Here is a 26,432-nt window from a genome sequence, read left to right as displayed (position 1 = left end):
TGATGAACCAATGTGAGTTTAGTTAATAGATTTTTTAAAAAGTTGTATCTAATAGGCCCATTTTTAGAATGTGCCTTTTAAGATAAATGTCCATGTACATTCATTTTTGTACCTGATACATAGAACAGTAAGACTGAGGTAAAAAAAGGAGGGGGGAAAGGCCACAGATATTACTTCCTACCACTGTGGTAGTTTAAAGGCATAGGAATACAACAAACTCAAAAGAAAAAAAAATAGTGTTTTATTAACTACCACACTGTTATAATACACTTTAAACGTACAATAAGGTAGCCTTTAAATCTGAGGTGGTCTTAAGAATAACAAATGAACAGAATTCCAAATTTTTGAAAGGTGAATTGCTGCAGTTAATAGGTATACATTTAAGAAAAACTGTATAGCTCTTACAAGACCAGCAATGTAACTTTATTTTTTACAGTTGAATAATTGAAAATATAAACAATAATTAAAAGATAAAAAGAAAATACAGCATAATAAAAAACATGTTTCTCAATTAAATGTACTGGATACATACAAATTTTAAAAGAAGCAAAAAAAAAAAAAAGAAAGATGGTTGATATTTAAGTGCAGACTGACTACCTAGACAAAAAAAAGCTTTAAAAAAATAATCATAAAACCTCTAGTTTTCTATGACTAATATCCATATGGTTGGAGTATCGTCACTATGGAAGTGATTTTGTTATCTTTGCATATGTTATACTTCACTGGTAATTTACATGATGGCTTTTAAGGCCCTGGCAGACATATGTTTTTTGGAACAAGATTGAATAAAAATCACTGCTAAGACGCAATACACCTTATTTTTTTGGTCCTCCAATATTCAAGAAAAGGGATAATTCACTATAACATTTTTCTTGCCACCCAAATGCCTCAACCTATACATTTTACTTTTTTTAAACATTGGTTATATTGCCCAACTTTGTTATTGAAAGAATATTAACAAGACATTATTTTGGCAAATTAAATCTTAAACATGGCTTTTCAACAGGATTTAAAAGGTGACTATCCCTAGAGTTCCATGTTAAAATGTAGTTTTCAAAATCTTACAAGAGTAATGCTTAAAATATTGTACATAGTTAACCTAATTAAAATAATTAGCTTCAAAATGACAAATTGATAAGCTAAGTAAAGCCTACACTATGTAACATTTGCTTGGAAACTTGATTTGTCAGTTATGCATAATAAAAATTCCAGTCATCAAGAAAATTACAAAAAAATTTTTTTATCATAACATGATTTCTTTCACCCACCAACTTTTTTTTTATCTTACAATAGATAAATACCAACATGTTCTCATTTTTACACTAAACCACACAGGATTGATGCATTTGGTTAGACTACCATTCGCATTGTTAAATTCAATTTTCTCTTTATATAACTTGGTAAAATTTCATTTCTTCTAGATTCCAAAAGTACCTACAAAACCCATGCAATTTTACCATTTTTAATATACTATGGAATATCATACAAAGTAAGGCATTTCAGTGTCATGTATAACCAAGTTACTGTCAATCCAAAAATTTTTGCACATCAATAAAAAGATATCTAAGAACTTAGGAACAATATTCTTCTCACTACTGTATAAAAATAACCACAATGAATAAGTATTTGCGTAATATTTACTCCATTGTCTCATTTCCAGAAACTGTGACGAGCTGTAAAGGTATTTCAGTGTTGGTAAGTATGTCTTGATTGCTGGTGGCGGACGTATTCACAGTTCCCATCCCTGAAACAGAACCTTGTTGAATATTTGCGAGGATAAGCGTCGTTCCCCCTGCAGTAATCAAAGTATCATCTCGCGCAGCTTCCACAGATGCCAGCACTGTACTGCTAGAGTGAATGCCTTTTTTATTCTGATGTGTTTTAATATGTTTGGCAAGGTGGTCACTTCTCATGAAGCGTTTTGAACATTCCGGGCAAACAAATTTCTTCTCACCTGTTAGGAGTAAAAAAACTAAAGTTACTTAGTTTTAAAAACTCAGCATTCACACGCCCACATAAACCAACACCCATGGTTGGGTGATCCATGAAAACTGGGGTAGGTTCACTAGCTGCACACACACGCTCTCCGGGACAGCCCCTCCCTCCTCAAAGCACACAGTCATACCGTCACAGTGCTAATGCAAGAGCAGCCTTCAAACTTACTACATGTAGGGCTGATGCTTAAAGAAGACTGCTTGATGAAAGCATAGGAGCTAAAACAAACAGAACATTGCGCCGTACTCTACACACTCAGCTTATTTCCTGTGACATATAAAGCCAACACAGAAGGTAGGCAAGCAGTCAGAAATGGCAGTTTGCCAAGCTAAAAGAGAACTTGTATCTGGCAGGCTTTTAAAAATCTGCACTGTTCTGTGTAACCTTACTTCTCTAGAGACTGTGAGTAGCAATGGGCTTCATAAAGTTCATGGGAAAATGTAGTTAAAAGATAATGGGAAATTTCCACAACTTTTTGAAGCCCCTTGTACATTACATACTTTCAATTCTCCAACGATAAACACAAACTAACAGACACCTTGATCATATATTTACAAGGCCTTGGAGAAAAGATCTCCAAGTTCCTATTAAATTAGGCTTCAAGCTGGGTTGATTCCAGGTCCATTTCATATTAATAACCACATTACACTTATACTAAAAACAATTACACACAAAAAAATCTTGACAGCAACAATGCCGAGGTTATTCCTCAATGAAATGGAAGTAATGTCCTTCACTTAGTCCTCACAGATATTAAAATGATGGAAATGGCGAAATGCCTAAGTTTATTAGAAGAAAAGTAATTGTTGTTTCTGATGGTGTTAAAGGGAAGGGAAGAAGCAACGAAGGAAGAAACGCTCAGAAGTAAAAGCAGACAAAAATTTTAAACATTAACAAAATAAATAACAACGTAAGTGTGGTGGAGGTTATTCGACAACACAAACCAAGCTAACCAAAATCTGTACAAAATAAAACTTAAATTATAAGATGAGCCATGACGGCTTGTACTTTGGAATTAGTATTTACAATTGACATTACTAGAAGTATCAAAATTCAATGTAGTTAGTTATAATTTAATTGTCTTTAGTTCATTTTACTATGCTAAAATAAAATGTACTCCTGCAAGATTCATATTAGTCTGTTAAAGGTAAATATCAGTAACCTGTATGTGTTCTTCTGTGCCTCTGTAACTCATCACTTCGAGTAAATCTTTTACCACAAAACATCCAGTTGCAAACAAATGGACGCTCCCCAGAATGCCAGCGCAGATGAGCTCTCAGATGTGAGGTCTTCCCATAGACTTTCCCACATCCTGGTATGTGACAAATGTGTTGCTTCTTTTTTCCAAGATTGGTACCTCTAAAAAACACACAGAATATATATTTACATGAAAATATTCAAATGGCCATTAACACTTTCCTCTACTTTCACAATGAATTTCAAATTGAAGACTGGGAGGGTCAATGAGAAACCAAGACCACTTTAAATTAATTAAAATAAAATCTATGTATTTCAAACCCAACCATTGTGCCCATTAGTTTTACTAAAATACAAATGAGATACTGCTGTCCAAATGTAAACATACATAAGAATTGTTACTACCTACCATGCATAGCATTTCATACATGAAAATATATATAAGGTCACCAACTAGTCCATCTGAATCATTCACAAATTATATGCAGAGTCCCAATCCAACTTGGTATATGAAAATTTGAATGATCTATGTTCAGAAGTCATGATGTTAACTTAATTAGCCATTTGAAAAGTAAGTAAGTCAAAGGTTATATGCATAACTGATCAGAGGCACAATTTCAAGGCAGATAGCTTACGCAGATTTTTAGGTTGACATAATTTAAGCTATTTAAGTGTACATTCACATTTATTTGTAAATATAGACTTCGAAGGCTTAGTTCTTTTAGTATTATATAAAATAAACATAAGTCGCAATTATGCATGCCTTTACATTTTCCTTCCTATTAACGATGCAAAACCAAAACTTCACTGCCATCCAGTTGATCCCGACTTAAGTGACCCTATGCAAACATACCCACAATTACACATAAGGGAGATCTAGACCAATTCAACATTGTGAGCATAATTAAAAGTTTGCTCCATATCTGACATAGATTATAGTTCAGTAGTTGATATCAAGAACAAGGCTTGAGAAGTAAGTATGCAGATGAGTTAAAGGAGCTGCTAGTATAAGTGAGAAGAAAAAGACTTTAATTTCAGAACTGATATTCAAATAGCATGAAATACCATAGCATGGAAAGTTATTTTCTGGCTTAAAAATTATTTTTACTAATCAATTTTTTGAGACAAAACTTTTATACATAAATTATCAAAAGCATACTCTATAAACTTTGCAAATGTTCTTTTAGGTTCATTAAAACTCCCCAACCACCCCTCCCCCAATTTCAGTCAATGTATCCTACACCATCCTCCACAGCCTGCTGATTGTCCTGCACACATCTATTGCTTCTCTTATTTTACTGGAAAAAATCCTCATTTCCCCCCACTTTATTACTCACACTCAACAGCATATGAAATTGCCAGAGGGCAAACAGTGCTAAGCCGTGCTGTGCTGGCTGTTAGGTGCCCTGGGTGTTCGGAACAGGGAGACGGCTACGGGCTCCAGTGGCAGGGAAGGCCTCGAGGAGAAGGTGGGTAAGGTTTAGACAGAAAGGAGGGAAGCCCTTCCAGGCAGAGGAACAGCATAAGTAAAGACAAGGAGGAGTCTTAAGGGCAAAGATACCCCCAATTTCTCTTCAAAGTGTGCTGGGTCAACAGTTTTCTGGCACATTTCGCAATGCCGAAGTCACAACCAAAATCAACGTTAGTTTCCTTAGTTTGTTTTTCTTACAGACTGTGAAAGAGCCATATTTATAGATATTGGTACACAAACCAGTTTTCCCTATTGTGTTCAACACAGCGAACCCACCACTTCAATTCATCCTTGTAATTCAATGACATCTTGCTTCTAAGTCTGCCTCAGGTCTATTACTATGCTTTTAAAGGATCCAAACTGTTCTGAAAGAATTATCAAAACCTAGATTTGGAGCACTAATAAATCACAGGAAATGCTGCGACCTCTCAAAGAACCAAGAAGCTAGGGAGAACCTTTTCAAACAAATTATTAAGAAAACAAGAAAAACAGAAAGAGGGATCGCTATCTAGAAAAGAAAAAGGAGGTGGAATAAATATCTAATTCAGGAGAAAGTCACAAGTCTAAATCTTCACTTAAAAAACTTTGTTTTTACTAAAAAGAACTAAATATAGATTTATGATATATGAAGTAAAGGTATGAAGTGAATTTCTCCACAATTTCAAGTAGGAAAAGATTTAGTCTTCTCTTGACTAATGTAGCCACATTACTAAAGACTATGACACATCTTGAAAAAACAGTTTAAAGTTTCTATTCTTAAGTGAATACATTTGCTTCCCATAATTTAATAATGCCAAGACGACACAATAATGAAGTTCTTTTCAAGTTCAATTCTGGGAATGGGGATTAAAGATGCTAAGTGAGCCCTTTGGCTACAATCTTTCTTTGGTGTGTGGGGAAGTGCAGTGAGACAAACTGAAGTACTGACAGGAAAACAGATTCTGCATGCCAATGTTAAAGTAGTAATACATATGCCACACAAAACTCTACGACAATTCTAACTTTCTATTTGTCTCCACCACTATATTAAAATCTAACTATTGATTTTATTCAGTAAAGATTGGCTACATGCGCAAATAAATGGCACAACAAACCTATGAAAAAACCTTTAGTGCTCTAAAGGTGCATGAAAAAAAATCTAGTCACCTTCCCAGTATTATTGTTGTTTTTTAAGAAAATGGCAGAGGGGAAAATGCCTATAACTTTTTCAAAAAGTAACACCTATTTCATGTTTGCAGGAACTTTCGAATATTTTAGCTTAGTAAGTTTGCTTTTACCGATTAGACATAATTATAGCTATATATCCAAAGAGAAATACTACAGTTTTGTTGTATTTTTAAGAACTCGGTTTTGGTTGCTTTATCAAAAGAGGAACTCACAAAAAGTTTAAGAAACAATATAAGTGATTATTTTATGAGTCTGTGGAATAGGGAAGACAACGTAAAACGGTGGAATGTTTTTAACACATTCACAGTGCAGCTTTGCAAGTCAACGAGCAAGCTGAGGCAATGTAAAATTGAGAAACGTGCACACAGTTAGCAGAAACGAACACTTTTCAGAAGACAATTCACAAAAGAAATCTAAAAATGGTGTAAAAAAATGCTAATCCTCACCAAAATACAGCAAATAAGAAATACTGAGTATTCTTCAGCTGCCAAGACTTTAAATAAGAGAACCTCCCTTCCCCTCTTCTCAATAACAAAAATACCAGGTAACATTTATTGCTTGGGTGGGACGGCAGGGCAGATATTGCCAACCGTTACTGCTCAGAATGTAAACTGGTCTTTCGAGTAAGACAATTACCTGTGACCCAGCAATTCCACTTCCACCAAATTTTATTAATATATTAATCAGATAAATGTATGAGAATTAAAATGAAAACAATAAACAGCCCAAATGCTCAACAAAACAGAGTTTATACATCCATAAAGCATTGACACAGATTCTATATAGACTTAAAAATATGGTCACAAAATTTTCAGATCAATAGCCAATTCAAACTCAGCGCCATCACGCTAGTTCCGACCTTGTAATGGGTGTCGGAGGCGATTATATTAAAGGGAGCAGGAAAGCCTCATCTCTTCATCTCTTCTCCCCCCCACCCCTCCCCAAGCCCGTGGGTTCAAACTGCTGTGCTTCAGTTAGCAGCCCAGCAGGTAATCCACTACACCACCAGGGCTCCAGAAACACGAGCAAACATGCAAAATACTGAAAACAATATAGTTCACTTTGAAATCAGTAGGAAGACTAAAGGGTATCTACAAAAACACTGCAGTGGCTATCCTAAAATAGAAGAGTTCAGTGTTTTTAGTTTTTTCTTTCCTTTTAAATACTCTTCTGTATTCTAAAGTTAGACGAGTTTTAGTTTCATAAACAAACTGCAATTTTTTTTTTCATTTTAAACAATAAATGAAACCCAGGTCAGGAACTGACCTTCAATTAGATTTATTTTTCATAAATTATTTATCTTCTAAGATGCTCAAAAATGATTAATACATTTCAGAAAATTTACCAAAACAGAATTTTATACTACTTAAATTGACCAAAACACTTTAATGAGTGAAATTAACAACCATCAATTAGCAGTAAATACGCATATCTAAGTAACAGACCCACTTGGGAGGTGGTAGTGAAGGGGGGTGATGGTTTTGGATAAGGAACCGTACAGATTCCACGTGAATGTGCTCTTCTAAGAGTCTGTGTACCTCACTGACACAACAGTGTCTGCACACAGTAGGTTGGCAATGTCATTAGCAGCTACTATCCACTTGACTAGTGTAAAGGACTAATGTGCATACGCGGTTCTCAGAGTTTTACTATAGAGGAGATCTGGTTATTCGGTCGTTAGTTTTTTGAGCAGGTGGAGTTATAAATGGTTGCTCTTGCTCTTTAACATCATGCAGACAGACATAATGACTTAAATCTTCTTAGTGGAATCTTCGTACTATTAAGAAATATATGGGGATGTCAAAAAGTTGGTGGGAAATGCAATGAAAAAGATAATAAAAACCTTCATGTATCCTTGAAACCCTGCCCTTACCTGATGGTACCATTGATCTGCAAATTTTGCTAATTTTTATCAATAAAATCATTTCCCATTCCCTTTTCTTTCATTTTCCTATGACAATTTACTTGAGGTGTTCCTTGTTATCAACTTAAGTTTGGAATTTGCTTTTAAATATTATCTGAGTCTCGATCCGTTACAATTAACACTCAATGAAATTACTGATGTTTATTCCTATCATGTTATGCTACCTACCACTTATTTTTACAACGCTGACTTGAAATACTAGTTTCATTTTTAAAAATCTCACTATTAAGACTTATTATTTTTGTATAAATCTAAGTGCTTCTGCCCAACTATTTGCAGACTTAATTTTACTACCATCCTTACACCAAGAAACATCTTTTTATCTGTTTAAGCAAATCCCATTGCTGTTTGGCAAACAGACTAAATTCTGGTATAAACCAGACTCACTGACATCGAGTCAGTGCTGTATCTTGGAACGACCCTTGTGGGCTTCTGAAACAAACTTGATGGGAGCAGACAGTCATCTTCCTCTCTTGGTGCTGCTGGTGGTTGCGAACCACCAACCATGTGGATCACAGCCCAACGTGTAACACTAGAGGACCAAGGCTCCTCCAAAATTCTGATACAGACTTGCTAAAACGATCATTTTAAAAAATAAATGGTTTTTAAAAATGCAAACTAAGTAATTCCAATTTTTTTAAAAGACCCTTAAATCCTAGTATTATTCAGTCGATTCTGAGTCATAGTGACTCTGTGGGACAGAGCAGAACTGCACTTTAGGGTATCTGAAGCTGTAAATCTTTATAGGAGCAGACAGCTTCACTGTTCTTTGAAGTGGTTAGTGGCCCAGTATTTAACTCACTAAGCTCAATTTCATATGTTACACTAAACTTCGCTGCACTCAAACACACATCCGAAATGATCATGCATAGTTTTCCTTATTAAGCATGGCATGCAGAATTTTAAAAATTAAGATGACATTAGCACTCATAAGAAAAAAGAGGATGTTTCATATGTGCATACCTCCCACCACCTTCTTTACAGTTGGGACAGGTGCAAGCCACCCTTCGAAGTCTTTTCCCTTCTGGATGCTGTTGGTCCCCTTCTTCATCTACCACCTGTACTCTTAAATGCGTCAAATCATGGGTGTTCAATGTCGAGTCACCACTGAGCTGCCACTCTTCAGGGTCAGGCTCCTCTTCTTTGATCCGAATATCTAAAGAAAAACAAATACAGATGAGCAGCAGCCCACTGGCTAAAGAGGACAGCATGCAATCTGCACCTCTCTAAGGCAGTGGGAATCATGTGTGAGAGTCAGAACCATCTGTTTATGTACCATAGAGTCCCTGCTCCATAAACACAAACAAGTTCATTCTAAAGGTCGGAAGTCAAAAAGAGAATAAAACATCAAAACAACTTACTTTTTAATAGATTTTAAAGCAAATCTATAAACTTAAAGCAGTATAAAATTCGAATACGGCTGTTCATCGATAAGCCGAATGGTCAATTCAGAGTGGGAAAAAAATCTAATGCCTTAAGTTTCTCTTTCACAACCTGCATCAACTGACCTGTAGGTAATATTATCAAATGCACAAGAAGGTAGGCATTCACTTAAAACTTACTAAAAAACTTGGACTTTAAAGGTAAACCATTACCAGAATATCGATAATGCCACACAGCACCACTGTATAAGAAAGCTGATTACTAACCAGACTAAAAAGCCACAACAGACATGCAATGGTAAAGTATGGATTTGGCAGGAAGTTATGTCATTTTCTCAGCAGAAACAACACATCTGTATATTGATGATAAAAACAACCCAAACCCATTGCTGGCAATTCCATTCTGACTCACAGAAATCCTACTCTACAGAATGGAACTGCCCCTCAGGAGGATTTCCATAGGTTGGAAATCTTTACAGAAGCAGGCTGCCACACTTTCGTCTGGAAGAGCAGTGGGCAGGCTTAAACGATGGACCTTTCAGTTAGCAACTGAGTGCTTAACCACTGCGCCACCGGCACAGCTACATTCTCTAAGTAAAACTAAGAAAACAAATCAACTGCATCTTTCCTCCTCAAAATACTGATTTAAAAATAAACAAGTCATTTAAAACAAATAATGCATTATAATACCCCTTCAAGAAAACAAATTCTAGTTTAACTTCTATAAACTAAAACTCCTAAGGAAATAGAGGGTTGACTCAGGTCTACATTTTGGGTACTTAACCATCTGCACCACCCGAGGACTCTTAAGTAAGATGAGACCTGTGACGTGATGTGACCTCTAATAATCTTTAATAACAAGCACTGATGTTCTTGACCGGCGCTGTTTCAGTAGAGAAAGGAAGCTAAAATTTTAATATTTTCAAAAGATTGGCTGATTAAGAGACAAGCAGTGTAAAATGGCTCTAAGAGTTTTGTTGTAGAAACAAGTATTATAAAATGGTATTAAAAGTCCGAGGACAGTCCATAAAGATACTTAACACACGAGTAACTGAAATAGTGCCAACTAGCCATTATATTCAGCAGCCTGTCTTTAAAGCAATCTGTTGCTAAGGAGGAACAGTTAGCCCTAATTTTTGTCAAATGTTTGTCTCAGTAACATGGTATACCTGTCTGTGCATAAAAACATTAGCAAATGCTTCTACATGCAAATCATCTTTAACACAACATAGCAGTAATAATGATGTGTGGTGTCACAAAGTTACACGAACTAACATGCATCTCGATCTGTAGGATGGTAGGTAGTACAGGAGTCGGTTCAAAACCACAGGTTGTACACCTTCATAACCCAGGAACTCTTAACGACCTGTATTGTGAAATGAATCATGTTCCCTGAAAGAGACAGACTGAATTTCTGACCCTTGTATCTCCTTGTGGGAAAATGGTCTTTCCTTGAAAACTCAAACTCCCGCCGTTGTCATTTCCAACTCATAGTGACCCTCTAGGACCGAGCAGAATTGGCCCTGGGGGCTTCTTAACAATACTCTTTACCGGAGTCGTAAGCCTGCTAACTGCTAACGTTGTGGTTAGCAGTCCAATCTGTAATCCCTACACCTCCAGGGCTCCTGCCTCCTTGGAAACAGCATTTAAACCTGAAGATCAGGGTATGACCGAATCCCAATCCCTTCTGAATGGTGTCTTAGCCGAGGAGAACAAGGAGATACACGTGAACACGCAGGAACAAGCGGCAGGTGAACGCCAGCGACGAGGCCCTCCGAAGGATGACAAACAAGGTGACCCAGGACCCAATGTGCACTTTCTGAGTCTCCAGAATTCAGAGAAAATAAAACCCCTTTCTTTTAAAAGTTCTCCTCTCTGTGGCATTTATTTATGGCAGCCTTAGAAAAGTAAAACAACCAGTACTTTTAAAAAACAATAAATATACTCATTTAAGTTTGACTTTGGTACTAGAGGGAAAAAATGGTTTCAATGTAAAATATTTAAGAAGTTTACAAAGTAACAAGTCTGGTTTTATTTGTTTTGGTTAGCTTTATTTGTCCACTATTTACGTTAAACTGTACAAATCTCCTTTTCACGTGGACCGCTTTACCACTGAAAGCCATCTCTGTCAGCCAGGTTTACAGCTGTTTTCAAGAATTACCAATTAAAAATATTTGTGAAAGGCACTTGGAAAAAAATACTGTACACTTGGACAAGAGTTGAGGAAAAGACAAGCAATCATGAAATTTTAAGGTGATGAACTAGATTTATATACATTATATGGTACAAAGACTAATTTTCTTATATGGCTAATTGACAAAGCACTAACAGAAAAATGTTATAACCAGTTGCCCTCACTTAACTCCTCATGGACACTGCACGTGTGTCGGAGGGGAGCCGGGTCCCACAGCATTTAAGACCTTCCCTGGCTGGTTGCACAGAGGCGCAGGTCTTTTTTCTGAGGACGCACTTCTGAGCAGACCCAAGCTGCCAACTGGCTTCACAGATCAGCACTACACTCTAAGTGGAAAAGTAGTGAAACAGCGAGAATGCAATATAAGCACAATCTTCTGATTTAGTGGAAACCACTTTTTATCCCACCACAGTGCTTGCTATTAGTTCTACTGAGCTTGGTTACTTTTGCAGACTCGAAAGAGGATGAAGCCAGTGAGCTCCCAACTTTCCTGACAGCTCCACACTATTAACTAAGTCTTGAACATGCACCCTATAATTGTATATACTTTATTAAGTATATGCATGTCATGCTACTGAAATCTTTATGAAATAAGTATAAAACACAAGGGGAAATAAAAGGATAAGATAAACAATAATTTAATTGTCATGTTAATCATAATAGCTCAAAATCTGGTAATATTTCAAAAGAAAATATTTAGGTTGAGACTAGATACTTATCAATACACAGTCATCCGGTTCATCCTGACTCATAGCAATCCCACAGGGCAAAACAGAAACTGCTCCCTAGGATTTCTGGAAACTGCCATATCTTGCTCCCTTAGCTCAGCAGGTGGGTTTGAACCACCAACTGTCCAGTTAGCAGCCCAACACTTACACCTCTACGGCTCCTAGGCATGAACAATACAAAATGGTAAATTGTTTGCTCGGATATTTTCCTATTGTTCTGTGATTCCTGCAAATTATTTTTTCCTATTCAATAATGATCCATTGTTTGCTATTCAGCATATATAAACAGCAATCTGCTAAAAGCAAGCAAAAAGTGAATAGGCATATTATAACAAAGCTGACACAAAATTATATGAAGCTCCAATAGCAATCTGTATAATCAATATTAGTTATGCACTAATAACTCACAAAAGCATGCCTAGATTCCTATTTTTAAAATTACCAGAAAAAAATGCTAAATGTCTTCTTTCTTAAACTAATTGCTAATTATCAATGGAGCTAATAGAATATTTAAGCTAAATTCTTAACATGTTTATCAAGAATGAAACATGCATACTTAATTTAAATAACTAACACTAGATAAAATATGAATTACAGTATTGTTGGTAAAATGAGCCATTCTCATTTATCAATAGTGTATCATTAGGATTTTGTTGTTTTTATCAAAGTCTTTTATTTTCTCTGCCTTCATTTTCTTTTAAGGTACTGATGGAATTGCTGCATTTAATTCTAAAACTTTTATTTACATTTTCCCTTTAATCAGTTTCACCTGCCACAAAAAAACCCACCTGAACAACTAGTAAAAAATGTCTGCCGTTAGCATTTGGCTCTGTTTAAGAAATACCTCTATGGGATCAAACTGACAAGCAGGAAGGCAGCCGAGTAGGCAGAAACCTTAGAGGCTCGGCATTTACATTAATGGAGGAGCGACCGAGACAGAACGTAAGGATGGTTACGGAATTCAGTCAATGACACTGAATGGGACATGTATCAACTGGTGATTTGATACATGTCTTGCGATGTATATTCTTAATAGCAACAACAAAAATAAATAAAAACCTTCAGGATTCCCAAGAGGCAAATCTTATGAGAGCATAATTGCCACAACTTTCTTCAAAGAAGGAACTGGTGGATTTGAACCACTGACTTTTCAGTAAGCAGCCAAGAACTTAAAACACAGCAGCACCAGGGCTCCACTTTAAGGAACCGCATAGACAAAATCTTCTATTTCACAAGTTTTTCAGAATAACTATGAAAGAATACACAATCAATATAAGGTATTATTGCTGACAGTCCCTGAGTTGTTTAGACAGCTAATGAGCTTGGTGCTAATGAGCTTAAGTCTAGCCAGAGGTACCTTGGAAGAAAGGCTTGGTGACACTTCTCCAGAAACAAATAAAAACCAGCCACTGAAACTTTGTGGCATATTGAGACTGTGACACTAGTAGGACTGCCAAGAGTTAACCGAAACCTGCTATTCTTTCCACAGTGAATGAAGAGGGAAGTGCAGAGTGGAGACCCAGAGCCCAATTGTCGGCCACTGGAGACCCCATCACAGAGGGGTCTAGGGGAGGAGATGGGTCAGTCAGGGTGCAAGGTAGCACCAATGAAGAATACAGCTTTCCCCCAGATCCTGGATGCTTGCCCCGCCCAACTACCATAAACGTTGGGGGTTGTTTTCCTTTCTTCTTCAGATTAAAATAATAAAGACTACTTGAAACGTACTACAAAACTCAAACCCACTGCTGGTTCTGATTCACAGCAAGCCTTCTTGCGTTTCCAAGACTAAGTCTTTAAGGGTGTGGACAGCCTCAGCTTTCTCCCACGCAGCGGTTAGTTGGTTTGAACTTCCAGTTCACAGTCTGATGGCTAGCCTGCAGTACCAGAGAAAAATTTAAATATCTTTGTGCCTATCAAAACAATACAAAGAAAGGTAATATTCAAGTTATAAGAAACAGCACTTGACCATCTGGTGGGTTTTTTGGTTTGTTTTTCTTTTGTACTTACTGTTGGTATTATGTAATTAGGGCCTAGCTTCAGAAATATGCTTTCTTAAAAGCACTGACCATTCTCAATTCTATTTAAATCTTAACAGTCATCTTGTTGGGAGCTGATTCAATTTTGAGAGGTAAAAATCGACCTGAAATGACCTCAGGCGGAGTGATTAACCTACTGCCTGATTCAAACAAGGGCAATAGAAACTAGATTCACACGTAGTGAAAATAAGGTTCATTTTATCAACTTTAATACTCTGGGGTGTTTTAACCTAAGTTTTAATTAAAAGTGATTTTTTAAATTGAACTTTGTATTTAAGAGCATTATTTACAATTTCAATGTTTAATTATTTGTACCTGTAGTCCCCTACCTAGGAGGTACTTGAGTTACAAGGAACCACACTTACACTCATCTAGGTGGGAGGTTATTGTGTACATCGTTCTAGTTGTACATACTACATACAAGGTGCTGATATAACTAACTCTCAGGTGGTTCCTGGCAGATATTCAAAAGTCAAATTTATAACAATACTGATATCAAGGAGTATATATGGGAGTAGATCCCTGTCATAAATCTAGATCTATTTATGTGTTTAAAACTATGCAAAAACTTCTGAAATTCAAAACCTGGAGGAAATGAGCTATTTAGGACAGTAGTTTCAGGGTAACTAAAGAGTAATGACCACATTTCAAAGGACCCCTCCAGAATTGCGTATTTACCAGCTCCAACAGGAACTCAAAGACACAGCATCAGACAAACCCTTGAATGCTGTACTAAATCTCCAATTTTATCAACTCTCCCAAGCCACCATACCCATATTACACTTTAGAATGGACATCTTCCAAAAGACCGGTTCAATGTTTGAGATCAGTCAGTATTGCTAAACTGTATACAAAGCGTGGATAAATGAGCCTGGAGAAAGGATTTGAGGCTTATCCTGAGAACCCCCAATTCACAAACACAGGAGGTCCACGGGGTTACCTGAGCCAACACTGGGGCCCTTCCATGGCTTTCCTTTCAAAGAGATGCTCCCAAAGCTAAATGTGGGACCAGGCCCTCAGGTAAAGAGGGTGATCCCATTCAGACCAGCTTTACACAGTGGGGTCATCTTCCACTTAAGATTCAATTTAAGAGGGTTCTCCTTGAGCAGGGAGTGATAAGGTGAGGCAAGAGTGCTTTGTCTTCCCCATTTATATAAAAAGACACCCTTAAGGAAAAAAATTCTTTTCCTCAATCATATTAGAAAGACAAGCGCCCCAACCCCAGGGATTAATAGCATGTTCTATATTGTCAACCATCTTAATTTGAGTTGTTGGCACAGGGAAGTAGGAAACAATGCTTTATATGGGAAACAATACTTTAAATTATCCACTAAATCACGCCTGTCTATGGCTCTGAATAGTTTTTACTTGTTAATACTACTACAAGGTTCCTTTTTTCTACCTCTGTCATTTGCCTGATACCTTTGCATGTAATCTACATAAAGGGATACTTAATTCAATGTGTGGGCTAGCTATTAAGAAAAACAGAACCCGAAGGGATGGATCTTGGCAATTTTAGAATGTGTACCTTACTCTTTCATCCTCACTCAATTCAAGCACTGATTGAGTATAGAGCATGACTAAAAGATATACTTAAAACAATCAGTACTAGTGAGGTTATGCTACAGTAACAAACTCAAAATCTCAGTAGCAGGACATAAGTCAAATTAATTTCTCACTAACTGTACATATGCACTGCAAGTTGGAGGAGGGATCTTCGTATTATGTCCCCAGGAATCTAGGCTCCACGCGACACTTGCTTCCAAGACAGCCTTGCCAAGAAGGGTAAAAGGGCCATCACATGCTGCTCCTGAAACGCACACTATATTGACCACAAAAAGTCACATGCCTGACTTAAAAGATGATAGAGAAGTATAACCTGAAAAGCATGTGTTTGGAAGAAGCAGACTGTTTATAAAGAATTGTAACCATATTTTTTCCCATGTATGCAGAAATCACCATGGTGAAACTCCATGAATCATAGCTACCCTATAGAACCATTTCATGGGGTTTCCAAAACTAAATCTCCACAGAAATTGACTGCCTTCTTGGTCTCCCAAAGAGGGGCCTGGGAGTTTGAACCAACAAACATGAGGTAAATAGCCCAGGACACCAAGAAGTCTCCTAGTTAACAGCATTAAATTCAAAGACGAGGATCTAGGGGTCGACAATGCCCTCCTTCATCCAGAGGCTTAGTTCCTAAATAGAGGAATTAGCTTCCTCCCCCTCAGAAATGAAAGACAATGGTGAGACAAGGTGGTCAGAACAGCCATTTGTTTAAGAACAAAACAAACTTCTCACCCCCTTAGGAAAGAGGAAGAAAGGAAATGTCCCTGGTCCCTGGGATTTGTGAGGTGAGCAGACAGTGTTAGGGGTTGGGGGGCGTTCTCTGTCTCTTGGCTCTATCCTCTCAAAGATAACAGGAAGAACCTCTCATCTTCCTAGACCACCAGCGAAGTGCCACCTGAGAGTGGCTCTCCTCAGCTGCGAAGCTTTCTAAGTCAGCTCAAAATTAAGGTAAAAGTAAAATATTAAGAGGTGATCAAGCAGAGGACATAGCCATTAAATCTCAGGTGTGTGTGCGTGTATGTATATGTATATCCCCCGCTTTTCCATGCTTGTGGTTTCTTGGCAATATTTACTCCCTGGAAAACATAAAAAGCTTCTTCTGTTTCATTCAAGACAGTTCCAAATCCAATGTCTAGAGCTATACTTTTCTAAATATCCTTCTTAGATTTGGGTGCATCTCTTAGTTTAAAATTCTTACTAATCAGTGGTGAGGGGGAGTGTTAATCTTACAGAGCCCAACATTCTGGCTTCTTTACATTGCTTCTCATTCCCACATGCAGAGACCAGCCAGATCTTTGGGGGAACTCTTTCTTATAGTGCCAACAGTAGCTAAAACACAATTTTGCTTTTCAATCTCTTCTCCTAGAGCTACAAATGCACTGGGCACGTATCTGCTTCCCAAGTGATTAAAAAGACAAGTCTTATCAAATGCTGCTTGCTTAGATCATCTTCTCAGCCTCTACTACGTTTCCTTGAAGCTCAATTTTGAGTCATCCGTCAGGCTTTTTTGGTCAACGCACCCTACTCCTGGTATTATTTTTCATTTTAGTCTGGATGGGCTATTGCTACTATGCAAAGGAAATATAAAGCAACTCACATATGTGACTTAAACTTTTCTAGGAGCTATATTTAAGAAGTAAAATAGTAGAATTAATTTTATTGTGTATTTAACTCAATGTCATCTCAACATACAATATAAATATTTTATACTTTTTTTAAACAAAGTCTTCAAAATCCAGCTTGCTTTTTACACTTAACCAAATCACTCAATTCCGACTCACACCATCTCAATTCAGACCAGCCACATTTCAAGGGCTCAACAGCATCATGTACCTAACGTGGTTCCGCATTGCACTACAGGGGACAAAGTTCAGTTGCAGTAGCGAACTACCCCTAAAACCCGAGTGGCTTAAAACAAGGGCTTACTTTTCATGACTGCCTCTCTGCAGCACCTGAGAGCATGCTGCCTGTGGTCCTCACCCAGGGAATAAAGCCACTACTGGAGCAGTGACCAGGCTGCAAAGCTTACACAAGATAGCCCTAACTTTGCATGCCTAGGAAGAGAACCAGAAATACGATGTAGACAGCGTTAGTGACTGCCATACCCACTTTTCAGACACAATTTAAAATTTCTGAACTATGCAACCATGGAATTTAATCTTTTTCATTGTCCATTGTTCTGATAAAACTGGTTACAAAATAGTAAATCAAATCATAGAATGGTAGAAAATACTGTTCTTATGCTTGCTTCATTTATGCAGAGAATAGATAATTAACTTATAGACACTCAAAAAATTCTTTACCAAAAGATATTCTTTTTTTAACTCTTGCTCAATTTGTCCATTTTTAATCAAGTGTCACTTCAATTCTTCCACTCTTCTGTCTTGAGCTTCAATCCTATATCTATCTGTACTACCAATGGTCATTTCAACATAACACCAAAATTAAAATCTATTAAAACTAGAATCAGTGTATCTTCTCAGACACAACTCTGCCAATTCATTTGCCTCTCTCTCTGATGGCCCATCACCAATCCACCCACCCCTTGTCTCTGGCATCCCTATTCCTTACACTGTGATAACTTTAACCCGGGGTAATGGAAGTAGACCAGAGTTTGAGGGTGAGTTTCTTCCCTCTCCAACCTATTCCCACAAGCATGCCTTCCACTGCATTAACTTATTCATACTATTCCTTTGTCCAAAACCTTCAAGGACTCCTCAAGTCAAGTGAAAATAGGAAAATTCTCACCAAGAGAATTCAGAGTGCCATCCCACCCACCCCCATTTTCATCACCATATTTGCCAGAAAGTGTTCAGCCAGTCACTAACTCTCAATGTCCCAGCTGTCTATTTAGGCGGTTACAGCATTTCCCAAAGTATTTCTCAACAACAAACCCAATGAAACAGTAATCTCTAGAGAAGAGATATCAAATAAAGAAACATAGATGCTGCTGCCTGTTCTTAATCAGGTTATTTTTGCAGGACTTCTCAGAAACCTTAGTATGCAAATGAGTATCTTTATAACCTATTTAATAAAGAATACAATGACCTTGAGACAGCCTGATGGTGCAGTGCTTAAGTGCTCAGCTGCTAACCTAAAGGCCTGAGCACAAAGATGTAGCAGTGACTGGTCTCTCCCAACAAGAGGGAACAATGAAGGCAAGCACAGGCACACGCATGGACTCTTGGCCCACGCAAACTAATGATCTGCTCTGTAAACCTTCACTCCATGCACAAGAGAAACTCTCTTAAAAAAAGACTTACCCAGGATAGTTCCGTTCAAAACAGCAACTGGATTAATGATTTCTTAGGGGTGTGGCAGGGGAAGTTGGGGAGAAATGGGGAGATAATAATGAGCATAAGAAAGAAGAAAATGTTCTCAAGTGGATTGTGTTAATGGTTGTGGTTATATAATTCCTTCTTGGTATGACTAAGCTACTGAGTTGTATGATATGTGGCAAACTTTTAAGAACAACAGTTTTTCAAAAAGTGCATGTATTTGTCAAAACCTGTGAAACTGCATATTTAAAATGGTACTTCATTACATCCAATAAAATAGATTAAAATTGTAAAAGAAAAAATAGAAAAAAATGTACTCGCCTAGAAACCTATCTGGACAATTCTGTAATATCCTATAGGTTGCTATGAGCAAGAATTACCTCAACAGCAATGGGTTTGGAGTGTTACTATATTACACACCATTTTCAGAGGTAAAGGCTAGGCTAATGAAACAATTGCCTCAATGGGTTATCTTTCTCATTCATGTTACTTTTTGTCTTGTTAAGTAAACATCATCCCCCTCACTCCCTGCTTATCCCAATCTTGATCTTTCCTTCAAACTCCCATTTATCTATCAAGGCTTCTCAGATGCCTGGAGACTTTCGTGATTACTCACGCCTCTGAACTTCCACACAATTATTTGCATCATGTAATTTAAGAATTTATTACACGGACTGAAATTATCATCTACACACATATTGCTGATGTTGGCTTATGCCTGCTTTATATATTCCAACAATTCTGTAAGTACCTTCAGAGTATGATTATGTACTTCTTTGCCCAAAACTTCCAAAATATATGTAACAGCATTTATCAAAAATGAAAACTATCTGGGTTATTCCCTCACATACCAACCAAAACCAAGGACACACACCACAGTATAGTATGACTTGTCAACAAAGGTCTCATAATATAAGAAATAAAGCGGGCAAATGGCCTCAACAGTCAAAATTCCATTTTTGAAATTTTAAGAGAGCCACAAAATTGTGCCCCTAATAGAACAAATACTTATACCCAGTTTAAGCTCCTCTCCCCCAAGGAATTCTGGCATCAAAATAAAAGTCCAATTTTAATTGTATGTTAAATATTTTAAAATATAATTTTTAAAACAAGCCAAGATTTCTGCTACTCAGTAGTATAAAAGCTATTTATTTCAGAAAATCTCAAATATATACAAATATAGAGCAGTCTAATAAACCCCAGTATACCCATCTTTCTACTCAGTTTCGACAACCTAGAATTTAAGCTAATTTTGCTTCACCTATACCTCACAGAGCCTCCTCATATAGACTAATCCAAAAGTATTTACCATTAAAGAACTCCCATTTTAAAATATCATTGTTACACTAGAAAATGCATAAGAAAAATCTACAGTGGTTAACAATTTTGGGTAAGAAATTGAATTCTTCTAAATTCCCTCAGATATGAGCATTGTTGATTCTAAAATCCCTATTCCTTCTCTTAGTTTTTCCCTTCAGGTTTTTAGGTTGGTTTCTAAACATAATTCTAATTTTCACCGTCTTTAAAAGTTGCAAATCTAACATAACTACACATTTGGTAGTGGTGTGAAATAAACACCAAACACCTCATCCATATGTACAAAATTACTTCAGAAGCAAAGAGTAAATTTACAGCATGCATAACCACACAAAGCAATGTTTATTCTGTATCAATTGGTGGTATTTGTTAATTTACCTACTTTCCAAAGTAGAGATGGGGAGGGAGTTTCAAAATGCTTATGGAAATGTCCTTTATCTTTTGATTTCATTGATCCATGAACTTTGTGAAGCCTCCTTGCAGAGGAATAAGAAATAATGGTAAGAAGACATGTTAACCAGGGCTAAAAAATTCAAAGGATGCAGGAGTAAGGCAAGGTGAGAGGATGAGGTGGTATCTAAGCTAAACTTTGAAAGATGTCAACCAGAAGGATCCTCCTCTACATTTTCCCAAAAGTTCAGGCCATTTACTACACTATACAAGAAGTGTCAACATGCCGAGCTAAGCCAATGGTTCCCACAGGGTGCTGAGGTAGAGTATGGTCTGTAAAGGGTTTTGTCCCAAGGGACATGGGAAAATGTCTGCAGCCATTTATCATCGAGACCAATGTGTGGATGATACTGGCATTTAGTAGATAGTAGCCAGAAGGGCTGCTAAGGCATCATACATGCAGAGGCCAGCTTGCACAACAAAGAATCAGGCCAAAAATGTCAATCGTCCCCAAGTTAAGAAACCCTGCTCTAGGTATGAACTGTAGTACAAGTTTCACACTCGCCTTGGTACCACTAGCCTCTGACACACTAGGAGTTCTATACCTACCGGATTTTAAGGCAATGAAAAACTGGTTTCTAAAACACCAACATGAATAAAGTAAAGGATATAGTGGCACAACTTCCAAAATTAAAAACCCATATACTTTAAACACTAGGGGGCTTAAAAATAAGTAAATAAAGAAACGGAAAATGGAATTTTCCCATCAACTTTTTTACACCCCCTTGTATTGGGAAGCCTCTAGGACTAAATTCTGAACTTTCCCAATTTTATTTATTTTTGTTTTAGTTCCTGAATTTCTTCTTGGTTATTGTTCAAATATGTAATGCCATTTTTGTTATAGTCCCCAACATGTTCAAGCGTGGCTTTTATAACTTGGCCACAGTAAAGCGTGGTTGTGCTAGCCCATGTTTGATCATTCTGGTTATCTGCCATCTCAAAAAGGGTCCACTGTCTGCTGTTCCTGCTGGTTCTCACTCAGGCCTGCTTACTTCTAGCTGCAGCCCAGCAGAAATCAGAAAAACAAACTGGATCAGAATGAAGTCATGTTCCAACCTCTTCACTACATTGTTCCAACTAAATCTATAACTCTCCAGCCAAATGAACTTCAAAATCACTTGAGGTCTTTTAAAACCGTTTCCTCACAAAGACCAATTAAATTAGGAGGTGATCACAAGCTGTTGGCATTTTTTCAATCTACCTGGTGGAGCCTACCATCCAGCCAAAGGTTGAGCGGCTATGAGCCAGGTGTCATAATGCATACAATCACACCTATGCAGGCGAGGAGCCCTGGTGGTACAGTGACCATGGGCACAGCTGCTAACTCAAAAATGAGTAGCTGCAACTCACCAGCCACTCCACTGAAAGAGGCGGCAGCTTATTTCTAGAAATATTTAGTCTTGGGAACACTATGGAGCAGTTCTACCTTTTCTACCTTGTCAAAACTGACTCAATGGCAGTAGGGTATTTTCCCTTCCTTTATTAGATACATACTCAAGGCTCCCCCTTTTTTTCGAATCGCTAATCTGATCTGAAATCCAGACTTTGACAATAACCGGAACCACCCAGCTGCACAGATAGGTCTTGTTGAAACCCGATGGTTCATGTAAACATGTGGATAAATAATAGACATTTCAAATTTAGCATAGCCAAACAAAACTCTTTTTACCGTGTGCTCCCTCAGACATTCCTTAGTATCAACCAAGTCAACTTACTATCCTGACTTACTGCAGCAACCTTGTTATTTTTGTTGTTATTCCACTTCCACCAACCAATCTGCCAAAAGGATCTGCAGCGATCTGTTTTTATCATAAATCACATTATGTCACTTGCTCAAAATGGCTTCCTATTAAACAATAAAATCCAAATTCCTTACCATCAACGTCAATAAAACCTGGTCCCTGTCCACTTCCAATCTAATGTTAAACACCCCTCATTCACTATATTCTAGCCACACTGGCTCAAGTCCGCTTCCTGGAATACACTTTGCTCCATATCTCAATACGGCAGGTTCTTCCTCAACGTTCGGTTCTGTACTTAAGTTCCATCACCTTATTCTAAGAGTCAGAATCTACTTGATGGCAGTTTTGGATAAGGCGTTTTCCTCACAGGGAATCCAGGACAGATAAACCCCTCAAGACCAGTGGTGAGAGTGGGGATATCGGGAGGGGGGGGAAGGTGAGTAGAAAGGGGGAACTGATCACAAGTATCTCCATATAACCCCCTCCCTGGGGGATGGACAACAGAAAAGTGGGTGAAAGGAGACATCGGCCAGTGTAAGACATGACAAAATAATAATAATTTCTAAATTATCAAGCGATCGTGGGGGGGAAGGGAGGGAGAAAATGAGAAGCTGACACCAAGGGCTCAAGTAGAAAGAAAATGTTTTAAGAATGATAACAACAAATGTACAAGTGTGCCTGACACAATGGATGCATGTATGGATTGTGATAAGAGTTGTACGAGCCCCCAATAAAGTGATTTAAAAATGTGTTTCCTAACCATCCTATCTAAAACTGTCACCCATCCACTCTCATTATTTTAGAACCTTGATTTTCCCCACAACACTGGCTATATTAATAATACAGGTAATGTAAGGTTTAATGTCTGTTCAGGCAACATCCAACCACATGTCTACGGTCTCACAGGGATTTTGTTTGTTTTTTAGGGAAAAGGACTTCCTTTTATTTATTATTTCCCCTTACTGATTTTAAAGACCCCAAATTGACACTCTTGCAGCACTGGCCTATCTATGAGTGAAACACAGGCAGGTGAGGCCGAGGGCATGGGTCTAGGCGTGGGTGGCCTCAGAGGTTCTGTCCAGCAGACTGGCAGACACCACTCCTCCCAAAGTCACGTCCTCTTGCTTTTGCTCTTGCTGCTCGCAGTACCTTTCCTCCACTCTTCAACGGCGGGAGCAGCAGCACTAAGGACCACTGGACATGGGCTCCTGTAAGGACTGCATATGGTGTTTGCACAATGTCCAAACTACATAATATCATTCATTTTACAAAATCTATTGTGGACAATAAGCAATGCAGACCTGTAAGTGTTTAACTTCTCCCTCGAGAACACAAGATTCATGAGGAGACTTCTTCACTATGTGGTCAAAGCACCAAGAAGGACTGTCGAATACCCTCAGCCTCCTCAGATCTAGCTAAGGTACTAGAAGGAGAACACCAGTCAGGAGAGGATTTCATCATACAGTTGAATACCACCACGCCCCAACAACTACTAAAATGAGTAAGCACCATAAAAAACAAAGGTAGTAATATGGGGCTTGCTATAAATAAAAATGTCAAAAGCACATTCTAACGACATGAGGAGTCAGTGATCTCCATTCTATGATACCTACCTAGAACTCTAACTTACATTCTTATGAATGGCTGACCAAAAATAGAGTACACTATACTTCAGGAAATAAATGAAGCGAAAATGAATGAGACAGCAGTTGTTGAAGATGCACCCAACAAACTGAAATAGAGTTGGTCTAGGATTCCATGGTTCAAATCACAGTTACGCCAGAACAAAGTACTGGTGCTTTGTCGTTGGGTGCCATTAGTTCCAACTCAGACCCATGTAGGACAGAAGACACCCCCATGCTCACCCTGCGCCACCCTCACGAGTGCTCTCACGCTTGAGCCCATTGCTATAGCACCGTCCATCTATCTTCTGGGTTGGTCTTTCTAGTCACATGTCCAAAGTACTGTACTGTTACTTTACTTACCAATGTTAAATTAGACATTTCAAAGTTACCACTTTGAAGAAACTAATCCTGGATCTATGAGCATTCTTTCTCCACAAAATACTGAGAAAATAACAATATATACATTATACACATGCATACCTTATACAATGTATACATTATACAATATATATTTTGACATTTTATTTTAAGTCACAAAGGGAGAAATTTTGTTATATAGAAATTATAATGTAAAACTTTCTTCCACATAGTTACCAATGCATCAGTAGACTTGCAAATCGATACAAACTAAGCACAAAAAGTATACTTCAAAGTTTCTAAACTCTCTTGCTTAAAAAAAAAACAAAAAAAAATCTATTAAGAACTTATGTGTCCTAGAACGCACCATGACCAAACTTAAAAGCAAACAAATGGAAAAAAGATTTAGGATATGTGACAAGATTAACATCCTTAAAAGTACAAAGACGTCTTATAAACTAACACTGGGGAAGAAAACAAAGGGAAAATGGACCAAAAAATGAGAGGCATTTACCAAAGCAGCAGAACCAGTGAACTACAAAATGTTCAACTTCAATGAAAATCAAACAAATGCATGAATATATTTTTAAATCCTCTAAAACTGTTGCCCATTTGATAGAGACATTCTAGTGCTTGAAAAGTATGTAAAAGCCTATGCTTTCATACAATGCTGAGGGAAAAGTTATTTTTGCAATATGCAGAAAAAGCTTTCAACAGTAACACTCTCTAACCCACATTCCAATCTTTGGTAAGTAATTTGAGCAAAGATTTCTAAACAACAACAAAAAATGAGAAATTACGTAAACACTCAACAAAAGATTAAATAAACGATGGGCCAACCATACAATGTATTTACTAATGCAACCAAATAATCATATTGTAGAAACTCAACGAAGTGGGGGGAAATGCATGCACTATGTCTTTCAGTTAAAATGTTACAGAGCTGCTGTATTCAGTGGGTAGGTCCCTAAGTGGCACAGTCTGCACCTGACTACTATCTAAAGTACCTAGAGGTACTATGGAAGATCAGTCAAAGAATCTGCTTCCACGGAATAACAGGTCAAAAACCCCTCCAGGACACAGTTCTAACACAGGGCTTATGAGTTACTGTTTGATATATAGGAAGATCCTAATTTCATAAAAATGTTTAATACATGATACAGGGAAAAAAGATTAGAAGGCTATTTAGCATAAACCGAAAGAACAGCTGTGGCAACAATCAAGGCGATTTCCAATGTGCCAGGGAACCCTGCTCCACAGGGTTTTCAATGGTTACTTTTTATAACAGCCAGGCCTTTCTTCCTAGCTCTAGGCTTTTATATCAGCCAAGTCATATAGAACTATGCCCCCCACCCAAACATTCCTTTTATTGCAGAAACATCATTTACCAATTGTTCTGCCTGTGGGATTAGTAATTTTTGTTTACTGTTTCCTAAGCAAAGCTTTCCTGAATTTCTGTATCTGCTACTATTGTTCTTTGCTGTATTTCTTCTCTTCTATTTTCTACCAGTTGTGGCCATTTAAAGGAGTCCCGAGAATTGGTGGTCATGCGCTAGGTTAGTAGTTCAACCCCCCCCCTACCCCTTCCACAGAACAGTGAGGCTCTCTGCTCCCACAGACTGAGAGCCGTAGACACCCTTAGGGGCAGTGCTACTCTCTCCTACAAGGTTGCAATGAGGGGAGTTTGGTTTGGTCCCAAGTTAAAAGCTGAAACTAATCCTGATCTTCATGTTCCTTATAAACAAACAATGAATTTCTATAAGAGAGCTAAATCTACTCTTTATAAAAATTATCCCAAGTGACAAAAACTAACCCACAAACCAGTCTTATGAACACCCCCTACCCTTATTTCTTCCTCACACTTTTTATCCTATTTCATTTTAACATCATAAATATTAACTATCAAGAAATTATTATAAATGGATGAAAATACAAAGACACAACTTCAGCAAAAATTATGTTAACTATTAAAACACCAACTCGTCCCGAAAATAAAGGGA

The 26,432-nt window shown here is 37.6% G+C and overlaps 1 protein-coding gene across 2 annotated transcripts in view; it reads right to left on the bottom strand.

The window, feature by feature from the left end:
* Window positions 1-218: 218 nt before the first annotated feature.
* SP3 (Sp3 transcription factor) overlaps window positions 219-26,432 on the bottom strand; it is a 47,556-nt gene continuing 21,342 nt past the window's right edge. For both annotated transcript variants that reach the window (XM_075529172.1, XM_075529173.1), the window contains exons 5-7: window positions 8,718-8,910; window positions 3,158-3,354; window positions 219-1,954 (exon numbers count right to left, since the gene is read on the bottom strand). In XM_075529172.1, the coding sequence (XP_075385287.1) occupies window positions 1,638-1,954; window positions 3,158-3,354; window positions 8,718-8,910 (707 nt within the window). In that variant the 3' untranslated portion in view covers window positions 219-1,637. The remainder of the gene's footprint in view (window positions 1,955-3,157; window positions 3,355-8,717; window positions 8,911-26,432) is intronic.

Source organism: Tenrec ecaudatus, chromosome 13 (genome assembly GCF_050624435.1).
Source record: "Tenrec ecaudatus isolate mTenEca1 chromosome 13, mTenEca1.hap1, whole genome shotgun sequence".
Taxonomy (NCBI): domain Eukaryota; kingdom Metazoa; phylum Chordata; class Mammalia; order Afrosoricida; family Tenrecidae; genus Tenrec; species Tenrec ecaudatus.
Note: the sequence above shows the minus strand (reverse complement) of the source record. Positions and strands in the feature narration are given on the sequence as shown.